Source organism: Sinocyclocheilus anshuiensis, unplaced genomic scaffold (genome assembly GCF_001515605.1).
Source record: "Sinocyclocheilus anshuiensis isolate Anshui unplaced genomic scaffold, SAMN03320099.WGS_v1.1 scaffold188, whole genome shotgun sequence".
Classification (NCBI taxonomy): Eukaryota; Metazoa; Chordata; class Actinopteri; order Cypriniformes; family Cyprinidae; genus Sinocyclocheilus; species Sinocyclocheilus anshuiensis.
Window position 1 is genome coordinate 2729967 of NW_015555768.1, and position 17776 is coordinate 2747742.

General features: G+C 34.9%; 1 protein-coding gene across 1 annotated transcript in view; it reads right to left on the reverse strand.

Moving 5' to 3' along the window:
- Positions 1-17776, reverse strand: part of LOC107674376 (mediator of RNA polymerase II transcription subunit 27) — a 68202-nt gene that overhangs the window by 15698 nt on the left and 34728 nt on the right. Inside the window, exon 4 of the mRNA XM_016468340.1 lies at positions 15167-15260. Within this exon, the coding sequence (XP_016323826.1) occupies positions 15167-15260 (94 nt within the window). The remainder of the gene's footprint in view (positions 1-15166; positions 15261-17776) is intronic.

Sequence of the window (17776 nt, forward strand, 5' to 3'; positions counted from 1 at the left end):
AAATATTTAAATTACATTTAACAATAAATACTGAAATACTTTATTTCATACTTTATTGATAAAACTTCTAAAACTGCAGTAACATTTTTATGATGATTTAAAAATGTTAAGACTGAAAATATGCATAAAATGCAAAAATAAATGAGTCATGGTAAAAAGGTTAATATGACCTTTAAAAACAAAATGTAAAAAGCTTATTTGTTTATTTGAATAAAAAAATCACTTTTGGGACACAAAAGGGCCCGTAATTAATATTGATTCAACCAAAATATCTTTATTTTACAGTTGAATTACGAATCAAAAACAGCTGGTTTGACCAATTTTTCCTCAATTGCTAAAACATACAGCGCAAAACTCATCTCTTCCGAGAATTAGTTTTTTCCTTCATGCCAAAGAAAGTTCACTCTTCAGCCTGAAACCATCTGCTGTCAGGAGGGGTTTCGCTTGAGTCTTTTGGCTTAAAATGGGTTTAATCTGAGGCAAAGGAGGAAATCCCAGTACAATTTTCTTAAATCCTCACATTCACTTAGGTTTCACGCTACATACACGACAGATACGGTACAACATGGACAGAAAGAGGGGTGAGGATCTCTAAACCAGCCCCTTGATATTTGCCAAAGCTGTTCAAACATCAACACCGTCCCGCGAACAAAACAGCAATGCGTTTCACCTGAGCCCCACTTGCTGAATAATTTATGTATCAGGCACAGTGAAGGATGCTGGGCAAGCCTGGGCCAGGTCTGAATGCTGGCAGGGTGGTGACGGTTCTTTTTGTGGTCCCTCTGAGGTTTTCAGAAGCCGCTAGATTTGACCCCACCACTGACTGTGAAGGGGAACACGCTCAGGTGGTCTGAAAAAAGACAGACAACGGCGACCAGTGTGACAAAGGTCAGCTAAAATAACACCCGAGTGACAAAGTTTGACATAAAAAGAAACTAAGAATCAGAAGAAATGAAATATCAGTTCATTTGAGATTCAGAGGAGAGTTTTCAGCTTCCTCTGAGCTCAGTTTTTATAAATGCCAAACCAATAATGCAATATGGAGGGGACAGCTATTATATAAAGGGATTTTAGTTTGGCAGAGCTGATTGTACTATTGTGAAGTCTAGCTACAAAGAAAGCAAGAAAGAAATGAATTAAAATGAGATTTCACAAGCATTACAATGGATGGATTGCCTGGCAGTCAAAGAAGAAAAGCTCACTGTCACTGCGCAATGTCACTGAAGTCCAGCCAAAGAGTCCAGTGAGGTTCTATGCATACACATGAATAAATATACGAATAGGAAATTATTTGTTGTTTGTCTGAAAGAGCTGATTGTAAACACAAACCATTTCTGTTGAAGGAGATGCCACTGCCATAGAGTCCCACACCTGGTAATTGGAAAACTTTTACGGAAGAGATTGGGTCTCATTATGAGAAATGGAGATACACTTTCTCAGACTTCATTACTGCATGTAAATTTGGTCTCCAAATAGATAAAAAGCACTCCAAGTAGGCTTGCTGCGACAGACGGTGTTTTCGGTTATACCGCTGTTAAGCCGCAACACCGGTTACGTCATTTGCCTACCGCGGCACCGCCCCCCCCACCGTCGTTTAGATTTTTTTATAGTAACAAAAATCATTTAGCCTAACTCAGTTAGAGGACAGACACTTTTAAAAACTAAACGCTCAATGCAGCGTCCCGAACCGTGCGCACCACGGAGCATGAGTCAGATTTTATTTATCACTTGAGGAGAGTGAGTCGAGCTGACTGACAAGAGTGAGGTGAGAAAGACAAGACGATGGCAGAAGATTGTTTAGAAAGGAAATGCAAAGGCACCTGTTTGGCATTATTTTAGATTTTGAAAAGCCTATTGACTGGAAGTTTTTTTAAACATTCGTTTGTTATTTATTTGGTTCCACAGTGTTTGCTGATTACTTTTAAACGTTGTGTATTTTATTTATTTTATTGTACATCAAGGTGTATATGCCGTGCCTCCAAGCTTTCTTATTCGTTTTGCTAATAAACGTTTCATGCTTCTTATTTAATTGGTTCCACAGTGTTTGCTGATTTTCAGTTTTATATACCCATTTAAACTTTGTGTAGCCTAAGTAATTTGTTATTTTATTAGGCATATATGGTGCATTTTTATTCGTTTTGTTAATAAAAGTTCTATGAGTTTGACGTTGTTGTTGCTTGAATTGAATCTACACCAAATTGCCGCTAATTTGAAAGTGAAAGTAAAATGCGCACAGCAATTTTACAAGCCATTTGAAAGTGAAGAAAAGAGGGAAACTCAAACGAACTAACACCCCCCGTCCCCCCAACCCCAACGGTGATACCGGTATTACCGGTGTTGTCACATATATATATATATATATATATATATATATATCTCCACCTTTAGAACCCTAAAAGGGATTAGAAGTGAAGAAAAGCAGCAAAAACAAAGTTTTAAAGCGCTCCTGCAAATATAGACCAGGACAGAGACGCGAAGGAGGTTTTGGGGAGATAAATGAGAGATTCTAAGTGTAGTCCAGTGGAAAAACTCACGGGATATTGTTCATTAAAACGGATGACCAGATCCCAAGAGAGAATCACATGTTGCCTTTTTCACATTGCGAGGGCTGAATAAAAAGAAAAAGAGAAGAAGCTGCACCACAAATAGAGCATGGTGGAAAATTAACAACTCCGATAATGACTCTTTGATATAGATAAATGTGGTCAGAATCAATCCTTGAACACTTTTAATGTTATCAAATGCAATCCAATTGTGATCTAATCACTGAAAACGCATGTTAATGGCAGGTGTAAAGGTGGCAACTCATCTTATAGCTAACAGGGTTGTTGCTGCACTGCAAATAGCACAGGGTTGTCAGTTCGACAGATTTGTTGTCACACGTCGATTAACCGGTGAGAAAATGTCCTCACCGTCACAACCCTAACTCCAAGTAAATAAGCTTCAACCTAATTTCTCTTACAACCAGTGTTATTTTAGTATTATATTATGTACTATTATAGTATTATCATTTTGAATAATTTTTTTTATTAATTTAATATTTTTAGTTTTCATTTTAGTTTGTTTAGTAATTTTGTCATGTGCTTTTTAATTATTTTTTATTTGTCAGTTTTTATTAATATTTCTATTTAGCTTTGATTTTATTTCAGTTTTAGTTTAGTAATAATATAGTAATATTTCCATTTAGCAGGAATTTTATTTCAGTTTGTTGCCAAGTTTTAAGTTATTCATCAAATATTAATATTTTTCATTAAGTCAGCTTTATTTCAATTAACAAAAATAATTTGTAATAGTTTTAGTTACAATAACAACACTGTTTAAAACACACAGTACTGTGGCAAGTCAACATCATATTATGATGGTATGGTAATACTATGAAGTATACTATGGCATTTCATTTTCTACTACATATTCATTTATTGTTTCTAAGCAAGATACTTTATTCTACACTTCAGAGTGTTTTAGGGGAAAATGTCTTGAGATAAATACATATACATGTACAGTTCGCATGCTGAATTAGTGCAAATAATTGAGGTGATACTATGGTACTTCTTTGGCCTATTCTGTAAGTTTCAGAACTAAAGAAAAAGAGGAAAGAAAAAAAACCTCAAACCAAGGACTCAGATTTTTTTTTTTAGACAAGGAAAGAGTAATATACTGGGAATACAGAAAAAAAATTGCTCGACTAAAGAAAGGAAGTCATAAAGGTTTGGAACAACATGAGCAAGTGAAATAATTTTTAGTAAAATATCCCTTTAAGACCACCACACGAGGTTCCTTCAATCACCCAACATCAAGCAAACAAGAGTGTACAGATATCTAGCACATTGAACACTGGTAAGTTCACACACACACACACACACACACACACCCTTCAAAACAGTGGGGAAAAAAGAAAGTCTGCAGACATGATCAATCATGTCAAGATCCAGCAGAAATACCCATTCAGACCCGTTCATACTCCGTGAGCCCTCACAACACATGTTTTTCTCGCTTTAAGGTTTGCTTATTAAATTCATGTCTGTCAGAGTAGCTGAACGCCTGGCCTCTGCCCGGAGCCGCTTGGCACTGGCAGCCAACACCAGCACTCACAGCCTGAATCCATTACCCCTGACAGCCTTTAAAGTCATAGTTCTCCCAAATCTAAATTGAAATATTATTTTTCTTGCCAGAAAGGCAACTTGGATGCCCAAAGACGAAAGCAGTTATTTTTGTTCACCTATAACGGCTGCCTTATAAACGTGCATTTAGGCAAGAAAGCTAGTATTTTAAGAAAGACAAGCATATATATCCTATATTAAGTATATTTACTATGCAACTCAAGTTAAAAGTTAGTTTAAAAGTAAAAATTAGTTAAAAATAATATAAGTTCTAGAGTAAGTTTGAGCTAAATAAATTTTAGCTTATAAATATTTTCAGAACAAAATTTAAAAAAATAAATAAATATGAGAACATGATGGTCCAACAGGGGTGATATGTAAATGAACAAATAAAATTAAAGTAAAAAAAATCCAAATAAACCTAAAAACAAAAAGCAAAATCAATCAATAAATAAATAAAACAAAACAAAAAATATTAAATTGTAAAAAAAATTATACATATATATAAAATAGGTTTTTAGATTCTCAGAGTGGATTTGTCTTCTGGTCTTTCTTCTGCTTTCAAGAGAGTCTTGCTGAGTTCTGCAGCAATAAAACCCCCTCTGATCACCAGCCGGTGGAGGTACAGAACTTCACACACATTTTTTCTTTTCCACATGCTGAGTATCTTTTTATTTTTGTCTTGTTTCACCACAAAATGACTTCTAAAAGAAACAGATTTATAGAGGCCGTGGATAAAGGACACCACACGTTCAAAAACAACATATGCAGCTATTGTTTTCATATTACCTGCTTGTCAAACAATGACATTCACTGCTTATTATTTAATATATAATTCTATAAACTTTCTGTAAATCAGATCATGCCAGATAATATCAAATGTTGAGGACAAAGAAACCTTTACACAAAAGTACGTGTCTCTACTTACATACTGGATTTTTGTGTCCGTTAAATTACTTCAGTGTTTTTTTTTTTACTTGCACCCAACTTAAAATTGTAATTTATGATAAAACTATTTTGTTTTGCGCAGAGAATCACAGCTGATCTCCATCGCTCTCCCCAAAAAACCATGATCCCTCAAAGCAGGATTTCAGGAGTTGATCAAAGGCCTCCCGACTGAACCGCACTTCTACAGCGAGGTTAATATACCCCAGCTTCCTAAAACACACCACTGATGTGTGAATCACTGACGCAAGACATATTAAAAGAAAAACAACCTCAAAAAGGCGGAACTTGCACTCATCAAATCTGAAGTTTTCAGCACAAGAGAATTTGCAAATAGTAGCTCGCCAGTGTGACTCAAGCAATTTCTCATGAAATAAAGAAAACGAAGAATGCCAAATCCCTCGCTGTAATTCAAGGTGTGAAGCCACTTAGTAGCGTCAATAGCTTTCTAGGCACGCTTTTCAGCTATAAGCTATTGGAAAAGTACGTTTCTGGCCTAGGGCCAGAGGAACATAAATACTAGAAAGTAAAGAAGTTGACTTCGAGTGTGGTAAACGTCAGGGCATCCCGGAAAGGTTCATTAGCTGATCTTAAGTGCATCCCCGACCGACTGGATCGCAATGGCGGCAGATGGTATTTTTTATTTGGAGTGAGAGTGGGCCGCGGAGAGGGAGGGGAAAGTGGCAAAAACTGTGAGATTGGACAAAAAAGAAACAGTTTCTAAGCAACAAGTGAGATCTCAAATCAGCTGTGAACAAGGAAGGAAAGAAGCCAGGCGAGAACGTGGCCAAGCATCCTGCTCCCCATGATCTTTCCTTTGAGAAAAATGGATTCTCATTCAAGTTGCTTGAGACTAAAATAAGTTTCATGTTCAGCCGAACCGTCCTACTGTATGCTTTTCAGCTCATTTCTAAAACATGACTGCATTCACTTTAGCAGAACTGGGGGAAATAAGACCCCTTTTACATTTGACATTAGCATGCGATTTGTATCGGACAGTATCTGGATGTTCTTTAGCTTATGCTTCCAATCGCACATTATTGTACATAATGGGAAATAAATAAATGAATGTATAAAAAAAATAAAAAAAAATCACAGCAAAAACAAACAAAAAATTTTAAAATAAAATGAGAATGAAAAGAATGAGAAAGCCCCCCCCCTCCCACAATTTAAATAAACATACATACATAAATAAATAAGTTCTAGAATAAGTTTTAGCTACTTATAAATATTTTCTGAATAAAATAAAATGTGAGAAACATTTTTGGGCTGATAGATAAAACTAATAACATAAAAATAAAATTAAATATGATTTGGAAATGCTAATTAAAATGTTTCTGTCATTTAAAGATTTTTTTTTAAATTACACAATTAAAAAAACATGCATATATTAAAATGCATGTATGTGTATTAATTTTATATATTTTATATATTTTTTAGAGTATTTTTTTATATATTTTTGTTACATATACATATATACAGTGGGTACGGAAAGTATTCAGACCCCCTTAAATTTTTCACTCTTTGTTATATTGCAGCCATTTGCTAAAATCATTTAAGTTAATTTTTTTTCCTCATTAATGTACACGCAGCACCCCATATTGACAGAAAAACACAGAATTGTTGACATTTTTGCAGATTTATTAAAAAAGAAAAACTGAAATATCACATGGTCCTAAGTATTCAGACCGCATGTTAATGGCAGGTGTAAGGGTGGCAACTCATCTTATAGCTAACAGGGTTGTTGCTGCACTGCAAATAGCACAGGGTTGTCAGTTCGACAGATTTTGAGGTGCACAAATTGCACTATTTTGACAATCCTGGAAGTCTGAATGCTACTGCTGAGGTCTCGGAGAGTGTCCACCTCATTAGCTTTCAGCGCAGCTTACTGTACCATCAAGCACCGCGAGGAACAAGCTGACACACCATAAGTGCAAAGAGGGGTGTTTTCCAATAGCCTCTTCCACCATTCTGACCTCTTCACCTCACGCCACTTCTGTCCTCATCAGCACAATCCCACACTCAGAGGTTTTGACTGCCGTGGCAGTGACCTTGAGGCGGGAAAAATATGATTAATGTAGCTCAATAGCAGAACAAGGCCACTTTAAAATTCAATTAAACAAAAAATTGTTTGACTCTGATCCAGTGTGAACCTTGAGCTGACCAACCAGACACAACTAGTCCACAGCGATTCGGTCAAGGTGGAAAGAGAAAGCATGGGACAAGAAGGGAAGTAGCCAGAGAGAGTCACATGGACTAGCAGCTAGTGCATGCATTTCTGTCCTTTCTCTAAACTACTCTCAACAAAAGCGGTCAAAGATAATTTAAAAAAGGTAAAAAATAAATAGAGAATTTACAATGACTATAGATCAGCCTAATCGACAGCTCCTGTATCACTCTGACCTTTTTTACAATAACGACCATCTGGCTTTACAATATTCCACTTCAGACCATTTATAAAATAAACGAAAATACTAATTCTATACAATTTTATTACACTATAATTTAAAAGTTTGGTCGGTAAGACTTTTAAATGTCTTTTATGTTGCATTTATTTGATCAAAAGTAGTAAAACCGTAATATTGTGAAATATTACAATTTAAAGGAACTTTGTTTATTTGAATATATTTTCAAATGTAATTTATTCCTGATGACATAACCTGAATTTTCAGCATCGTTACTCCAGTCTTCAGTATCACATGATCCTTCAGAAATCATTCATGTATGCCGCTCAAAAAATATTTCTCATTATTATCAATGTTGAAAACAGTTGTGCTGCTTCATATTTTTGTGACTATTAGAAAGTTAAAATATTCTATTCTATTAGAAAGTTCAAATAAAGTTAAAATATAAAAAATTCTAATATTTGAAATAGAATTTTAACATTATTTTCCAACATTACAAATGTCTTTACTGTCATCTTCTATCCATTTAATATAACCTACTACATAGAAGTATTCACTTCTTTCAAAAAAAAAAAAAACACTTACTAACCCCAAACCTTTTAATGGTACTGTATACTGTATATTGATCAATTATGCAGTTTAGATGTCAAAAATAGTTTATAAAAAAAAAAATCACAACTTTGACTGCAAAATGCTGCGACTGACCAATCAGAACCAAGATTCCAGAGAGGCAAGAAATAAAATATGTGTAGAAGAGAGGTAAACACAAACGTAGTGATGCAGAAGTGGGAATATGTGTGACATGAGAGATCTTTTTGGAATCTACAGCTCCAAAAAAAAAAAAAATAAAAAAAAACAACCATCAGTTCACAGGCTTAAAAAACAGAATATATATTCCACTGAAGCCAGTTAAAAGCATTTCTGTGCAACTGCCTATACACATGTTCATTTCCATACTCACTCTACATCTGTAACTCAGCAGAACCCTGTGGGATTTTTCACATTCGTAACTCGTTTTGATCCAGACCGCTGCAGGAGTGACAAGCGCCAGTTTGTGGCAGCACATTTAAGAAATCGGATTTATGATCTAAAATGCACCTCTCTCCGCTGCTCTGAAAAAAAAAAAATTGTATGCCATGCTTCTGCATATAGTTAATAACTGTCAGACAGTTAATAAGCAGGTACGAGGTTAAGCTAACAGAATTACAGGGCCAAGGAAAGCAGGTAGAGGGCCTGAGAAAGGTGCATTTTCCATGTTAATTAACATCCCCTAAAAATTGGAATATTGCATCAAACATTTGCGAATTAGCACCGTTTCCATCCAACGGCTCAAAGAGAACAAAATTGTCTCTTATTCTGATAAACTGGCACTAAATCACTAAGAAAAGTAGGAGAAGACACTGAATATAATAATTTTCATATATAATAAATTACTTGCGCCTTAGAGCGAGCAGACGAAACGCAATAAATGCGGTCATTGCTTTCGGAGGTGGATGCTGCTGTTTGGGAACGCAGTCGTGTAAGACAGTTCAGGGAGGAAATTATACAGAAATACTTTAGCGACAGACTGTGCTCAGGCATTTCAGAATGACCATAACAACATTTCAGATGCTGTGCAACGAGATCGGTCCGCTGGTTAGTCAGATGCCACGTCACATTTTTTGATGCACATGGAGGAAATTATTTGGTTATTTGGTTTCCGTCTCCCAATATTCACATTAACCCTGTTTCGCACAAGTCAAAAATCACCTCTAGTGAGCGTAAAAACCTTTTTTGCGAATTAAGGGATTTTTCCCCGAAATTTGGTGTTTCCATCACTCGTTTCTTCAAAATGCACATAAAAACAGGGTGATGGAAACATAGCTTTAGTGGTTCTTAACTAGTGGGTTGCAATCCTAAAAATAAAAAATTAAATAAATAAAAAGCTTGGATGTGATGTAATGCAAAGTAAGGCTGCACGATTATGACAAAAATCATAATTGTCGATTATTCCCTTGAAATTGTAATTGCGATTATTAATTACGATTATCACAATTTACATTGAATGATGTTTATACCATTGTTTGATGCAACTGCATGCCATATTTTTATATGAAAATAAACAAGCTGAAAACACTTTTAGTGCTTTTCTATAGTATTAAGCCTTAAATGTCAACTAAACATCGTATTGGTTTCTTCTTTAAATTATAAAAAAGTACAAATATGAATGGTATTATAAGTTATACTAAAACTAATGTAAAAATAATGGGAAAAACCATTAAGATAACATGCAGAAGGAAAAAAACGCATCTTAAGCACGCAGAATAACATAAGTGGACCTTGAATGATTAATTGCTGCTTTGAACGTTTACATAATTGTGGCATCCATAACTGTAATCGCGAGTAGAAATTCGATTAATTGTGCAGCCCTAATGCAAAATATAATTAAAAATGGTCAAATAAAATAAAAGTAATAAAAAAGACTTTTAGATCTGATGTTCAATGCAAAGTGTAAAAATAATGGGAAAAACCATTAAGATAACATGTAGAAGGAAAAAAACGCATCTTAAGCATGCAGAATAACATAAGTGGACCTTGAACGATTAATTGCTGCTTTGAACGATTATGTAATTGTGGCATCCGTAATTGTAATTTGCAAAGTATAATTAAAAATGGTCAAATAAAATAAAAGTAATAAAAAAGACTTTTAGATCTGATGTTCAATGCAAAGGAAAGCAAAATAAGTTCAAATAAAATTCTATATAAAAAAATATATAAAAAATTAAATAAAAGACTTTTGGATCTGACATTCAATGCAAACTAAAGTAAAATAAGTAACAAATAATAATAAAAAAGATTTTAGATAATAAATATAATCATAAAGATAAAAAATATAATAATAGAGATAATAAAGATTTTTAGATTTAATGTTCAATGCAAAATTAAATAAATACATAAATAACCTTTTTATCTGACGTTGAATGCAATTAAATATAAATAATAAAAATAATTGACTTTTAAAGACAAAGAATTCTAAAGAGACAAAAAGCAATTAAATGACAAAAGTGCCAACTTCCTCTTAGAAAAAGAAAAAAAAATGCTAATCCTCTCTAACTCAAAAATCATTATCTTCATTTACACATGCACAAACTGTCACAATGAGGATTTTTTATTTATTATTATTTTTTCACTGAACACTTTGTTGAGCACCGTAGAAAAGCATGTCCGAAGAAGGGCCTGGCAGCGATTTAGCCCCCACGGTGACAGATCACTCCGGCCTGCCAACTGGGCCATCTGGAAGTGCATGCCCTGTGGGTGTGAACCACTGAACTCCCACTGCTGTGGAAGGGGCATTTGTAGTCTTCCTGGCACCACTGCCAAGATCCCTCAGTCTCTCTTTCCTCTCAGTCAGCGTTGCCAAAAGGCATGACGGCAGCAGAGAAGTGTCAGAGGAAGTCTCAAAGGTAAGGGGGATGGTGTGTGGTGTGACTGACCCAACTGACAACTGACATCATCTCAGAATGTGATCATTCAGCCCAAAAAGGCTACAAAACATCATCTAGGTAGAGGGGAAAAATATTACCAGGAGACAAGAAAAATATCCAGATGACCCATTGTGACAACTTATGTTGCAATCAGGGGTGTCATACACCTAATTTATTTATTTAGATTACTGAGGAGGCACCAAGTCAAGCCTGGCTCACGTGGTACCCTAGTTGAAATGAGACATGACTAAAGGAGAAGGAAAAACACTTGTAAATGACACATAGATGATGACAATAGCAAATGGAAATGATCTGTGTGGCTAAATGTGTGATTACTCCCACACCATATAAGACAAATAGTTTTTGTACCTACAATAATAACTTTAATGTATTTTTGTAATGTAACAAACCAAACCTGGCATTAACCCAATGTTTTGTTTGGGGTCTGAGAGACCAAAAGGAGCTTTTAAAAGCTTGAAAAACATATTTATTATTTAAGTATCAGGTTAATACTTAATGACTGCTAAAATATTATAAGGACTGACTATAAACAAAATTTCAACTTGGCATGCTTTAAACGTCCTCCATGAGAAATCTTACATCTGATTGCCAATAATACATTTACATATTAACGTTCTCTGGTATGCAGAATTATATTTAAATTTCAAGATTACATTTTTAACATATACAGCCTTAGTGTCTCTGGGAACCCAAGACTCAATGTCAGTCTCAACAGATCATCAGGGTTAAGTGCCTTGCTAAAGTGGTGTGCAATGTCTCGCCTTTTAGGAATCTAACAAGCAAACTTCCAAATTGGGCCTAAACCACCATATAAATGAATGGAGAAGACAGGAAAAAATAATAATGAAAAAAAAAAGAAATATTTGTAAATTCCCAATATATAATTTTATCACCATAACAGTCTCACAAGAGTCAAATTGACCTTAACATCACATGCAACTAATAACAAGCCTAAACAAACAATAAACTTAAAATATCTAATTGATGTTGGTGAGGAAAAGCTCAGATCCCAACAATTTAATTCTAATGCAGCTAAAAGGATTGCTGTAAATCATTCAGGTAGAGTTCATCTGTAATAGACGGTCTCTCTCTTCTGTCTGTCTTTACTTCCATTATCATGCATGTACCCTCCAAAACTTTGAAAGTGTGAAGCAAACTCCTCAAAGAGTCAACAATCCCGGCCCCTCTGGGATGTTCTCAGGGACAACTCACAAGGAGACTGACAGAGCAGTCAACAGAGAGATTGCTCCCCGAGTACAAGGGCATCCAGCTCTCCTTCACCATTAACTCTTATACACCATTAGTCAGAAAAAGCTTCTACATGGTGGCACTTTTTTGCTGTCCTGCTTCATTAATGCTGCTGGAAATGGAAACATTTAGCATTTTATGGAAGCTTTCTCTTCTACAAAATCTTGCTTATATTTTTATTCTGTCTTTACGTAGTTAATAACAAGCCAGTCAAATTGTGCTCCCATAAATGTACGTAAAACAACCAATAAAATCCATTTCAAATATAAAACTTGTCATTTAACCTTGTACAGATACAAATCATCACAATATAAACAAAAACTATGGCATTATTTTAATGACAAATCTCGAGAGCGCATTATTGTAGCGCGAAAGCACATTAATAGAATGCGCGAGTGCGAATCTCCCCGCTCGCACGCGGATTTCTTTTGTTCTCGCACAAAACCAGACGCGCGCGCTCAGATGCACGCTGCTCTCACCCAGAGAGTATGCGCGCACTTAAAATGTGTCTCTCCTCTCACTCAAACTGTCCTGTGCACTCGCAAATCTCTCCGCGCTCATGTGCTAGATATGAATTATTTTCGCACCTGAATTAAACGTTGTCAAATGTTATCAACCAATCAGATTTCAAAGATGGATCTGTAATTTCTTTATAATTTAATACTACTACTAAGTCATAATAATCAAATATTAGAAATGAATGGGGAGCTTGGATTATTTGTAAATAACCTAGTTTACCTAGTCTAATAACAGTTTGGTCAAAGCCCTCTGAGCGATTTATCTAAACACAAACAAAAGCGTAGGCCTATATGATTCTTAAAGTTCATGTGGTCATATAGCCTTTTGTGCACTTTTCACAATAGGGATTGAAATATATATATATCTGTATATTCACTGTTTGAGAGTGCCATTGAATGTGAAGCTAATATAAAGTGGGTTTTCATGAAAAAAAAACTAACTAAAATCAGAACTGAAAACAAAAAACACTGGATTTAAAAAAAAAAAACTCCCAATAAATTTCCAAACAGATGCACATATCTTGCATAATTTACGTCTATTTTTGCATTTGCTGTTGATTTGATAGAAATTGTTACTATTGCCATCATACCAACTGAGAATTTATTGCAATGATTTTAAATTCAGTTGAGGTATCTGACATATCTTATATTTTTATTCTGTCTTTACGTAGTTAATAACAAGCCAGTCAAATTGTGCTCCCATAAATGTACGTAAAACAACCAATAAAATCCATTTCAAATATAAAACTTGTCATTTAACCTTGTACAGATACAAATCATCACAATATAAACAAAAACTATGGCATTATTTTAATGACAAATCTCGAGAGCGCATTATTGTAGCGCGAAAGCACATTAATAGAATGCGCGAGTGCGAATCTCCCCGCTCGCACGCGGATTTCTTTTGTTCTCGCACAAAACCAGACGCGCGCGCTCAGATGCACGCTGCTCTCACCCAGAGAGTATGCGCGCACTTAAAATGTGTCTCTCCTCTCACTCAAACTGTCCTGTGCACTCGCAAATCTCTCCGTGCTCATGTGCTAGATATGAATTATTTTCGCACCTGTATTAAACGTTGTCAAATGTTATCAACCAATCAGATTTCAAAGATGGATCTGTAATTTCTTTATAATTTAATACTACTACTAAGTCATAATAATCAAATATTAGAAATGAATGGGGAGCTTGGATTATTTGTAAATAACCTAGTTTACCTAGTCTAATAACAGTTTGGTCAAAGCCCTCTGAGCGATTTATCTAAACACAAACAAAAGCGTAGGCCTATATGATTCTTAAAGTTCATGTGGTCATATAGCCTTTTGTGCACTTTTCACAATAGGGATTGAAATATATATATATCTGTATATTCACTGTTTGAGAGTGCCATTGAATGTGAAGCTAATATAAAGTGGGTTTTCATGAAAAAAAAACTAACTAAAATCAGAACTGAAAACAAACACTGGATTAAAAAAAAAAAAAAAACTCCCAATAAATGTCCAAACAGTGATATCAGAACATTTATTGTGTTATATCTTGCATCATTTACGTCTATTTTTGCATTTGATGTTGATTTGAATTGTTACTATTGCCATCATACCAACTGAGAATTTATTGCAATGATTTTAAATTCAGTTGAGGTATCTGACATATTATGCCATAACATTGATCTTTTATGTGAAGTCTTTAGAGCCATAGGCTATAATATGTTGTTTTTAGATAAATTGCTCAGAGACCAACCAGTTGGACAGAGGTTATTTATATGTACAAATCATCCAAGCACCCAATTCCTAGCCATTTCTAATATAGGCCACATTTAATTAACATTGCTAAATATTATTAACCTGGTAATAAATTAAAGATCCATCTTTGATTGTCAACAGAATTCCAGGTTCAGTTCCCTCTCTGCCAATTAGAGTTCACATAGTATTTATATAGCGCCTTTTAAAAGTGTTCGCAAAGTATTTTACAGAGAGATGCATATGTGCATTCACAGAAAAGAAAATACAAATACAAACATAAAAGAGATAAAGTAGTAAAACAAAGTGCAATAACCAGTTTATGTTAAAACAAAAATACAACAATAAAAAAATCAAGGAAAGGCCTTTAGTGAACAAATCTGTTTTGAGATACTTTTTAAAAGTGCATAATGATAACATTTGTCAACTTTTAATTCAGGTGCGGAAATAATTTATATCTACCGCATGAGCACAGAGAGATTTGCGAGTGCACAGGACAGTTTGAGTGAGAGGAGAGACAAGTTTTAAGTGCGCGCACACTCTCTGGGTGAGAGCAGCGTGCCTGGTTTTGTGCGAGAGCAAAGGAAATCCGCATGCGAGCGGGGAGATTCGCACTTGCGCATTATATTAATGTGTTTTCGCGCTACAATAATGCTCTCTCGACATTTGTCATTAAAATAACGCCATAAAAACCTCTTGAATTGATGTGTGTAGCACAAAGCATCTCACCAAGAGAACTGCGGATGTCCCGTTTGGCCGGAAAAGTTCGATGGACATATCTGGAAACATTCGTCCAATTCTGGATATGACATCATCAACATATCTGGAACGAGAAAAAAATATATTGCAGATCAGTGGCAGATCTTTCACTTCAAGTGCAAGTCAAAAGGTCCTCGGGTCACGGTCACACTGTCAATACCAAATCAATGGCATTTTCATTAAGGTCTTGGTATTGAACAAAATAATTGTTTCTTCAGTTCAGATCCAACACATACTAATGGAGTATAACCAGTTGAGGTTGTCATTTTCATTTTCATTATATTTTAAATTTTTGAATTATATTTCATTATATCATTATATTTAAAAGGTTGTTATTATTATTATTATTTAATTGTTTTAATATTTATTATTTTATTTTAATATTTCAGTGTTAGTAATTGTAGTACTACGAACATTTTATTTCAGTTAGTTCTCAATGCAACATTTCAAATTTTTGTTTACTTTTTTTTAAGTTGTCATTTTTTAGTCAATATTTACATTTTATTTCATCTTCATTTAAATTACCAAAAATATATAATATGTATTTAATATAATTTAAGAACAACACTGATGTAGACACACAAATCACACCTCCTTGTTTTCAGCACAGCTGTAAATAATCAAAATGCCATAAAAATATGAAATAAACATCAGAAGCAACAACAAATATTGTATAAGCTCTTCACTGAATGCATTAAGGCATCAATTTGCATCTACCATCAACAAGAGGCTCCACTGTTCCACATCTGACATAACCTTCAGTGCTTCAGAAAACGAATACTTAAAACCCTGCCAGGTTGCTCAACAGCCTCGTTAGACATCAATAAATTGGACTGAAAGTGCCAAAAGCCTTCAGCCATCCCTGGAGTCAGCAGAACAGTCCCCAAGAAGAGTCGCCCAACATGGATTGTGGGGTCAATGCTAATAAGGGTTTAATGAAAATCTCTGTTGCCATCAGCTATCAATAGACTTGAGGGACTGGGGGGACTGGCCCTGCAAACAGACGAGGAAAATAATTCATTAAAGAACCGATGGTGGGCGGCTGGCATAGGGATTTGCTTAAAAGTCATTTGAAAGTTATTGGACCAACTATGGAGATAATATTTCTTAACGGTGGTTGTGGAGAACCCAGGTAACCCACGGACAGGTGCAAACGAGGACACGCATGTGCTTGCGTACACACACGTCTGCAAGTGCGATGCAGCTGGAGGAATCGACAAAGATTAAGTTGCCTCATCACATTGAAAGTTCTCTGTGATTTTCCTGCAACAGCGTTTTCTTTCCCAGAAGGGAAGATCAAAAGCAAAGAGAAATTGTTCAACATACCTCTCTGTTTGTTCGCAATTTCCCTCGTGCCTGCACTAAGGTTGCTCATTTACTAGCTTAAATTAAATAACAGCATATTAAATAGGCAAGAACATTGCTAGAGTTTATCACCAGCTCGACATATGCTTAGTAAAATCTTTATATAAGGAGTTTGGGAATCATTAGACCAAGAATAAACTAGATTTGAACTTTTCTTCAGGAGAAAATGTGAGCAGTGCTTGTACATGAAAAACTTGCTGGCACAGTGCTATGGTATTTTTATGCAGTTGCTAGGGTGTTCTGGATAGTTGCTAGGTGGTTTCCCATTAGCCCAATTCTGTCCGTCTCATTATGGCTGGGGTCCTTCAATATAATTTAATAGGACTTTTTGGACCGTTTCATAGTCCACCAGGTGAAATACATCTGATCACTTTGAAAACCATTAGCACACCTCGCCACAACAATTCCAATGACTTAAGGTATCATCCATGTCTGACGCACAAATACTGTGGGATACATGTGTGAAAGTTATGCATTGAACTTAGTACTTCACCCAAAAATGAAACCTCTGTCATTACTTACCTCATGTCGTTCCAAACCCATAAGACTGTAGTTTGTCTTCGAAATACAATTTAAGATATTTTTAATGAAACCTGGGAGGTTTCTGTCACTCCATTACTAATCCAGGTAACCAAAACTTGCAAGATCTAAAAAAGTTAAAAAGGCAACATAAAATCTAATTCATCTTGTCAAAACGATCCCCGTTCATATGAATCCGCAAATACGACTTAAAACACTGTATTATGCATGCCAGGCCAGTAGTTGCACTGTAAAAAATGAGTGCAATTTTAACTGTAACATATTGTAAAAATGCTACGGAGGAAAAAAAAACGTTAATAGGTTAACAGTAAGTTCCCGTACTATATACAGGGAAAAACTGTAAAAGATCTAACCAGATATTTCATGTAATTTTACAGTAAAATGCTGTTAATTGTAAAAAATTTTGAAGTAAAAAAAAAAGAACAAATCAATGAATAATTTACAGTAAAAAAAAAAATGTAACCTGATATTCCCAGAATTCCCTGCGTGACACTCCACATTTGAAAGTATTTTGTTTAAATAATCATGTTTCTTAATAGTTTTGTCATGTTTGTTATCAGTTATACATGTGGGTTTTATGTTACATATTCTGTTGTTTAATGAATGTTTATTGCATTATTTAAGTGTCGTGTGTTACCATGATGGTGTTTAGTGTTTTTGTGAATGACTCTGTGC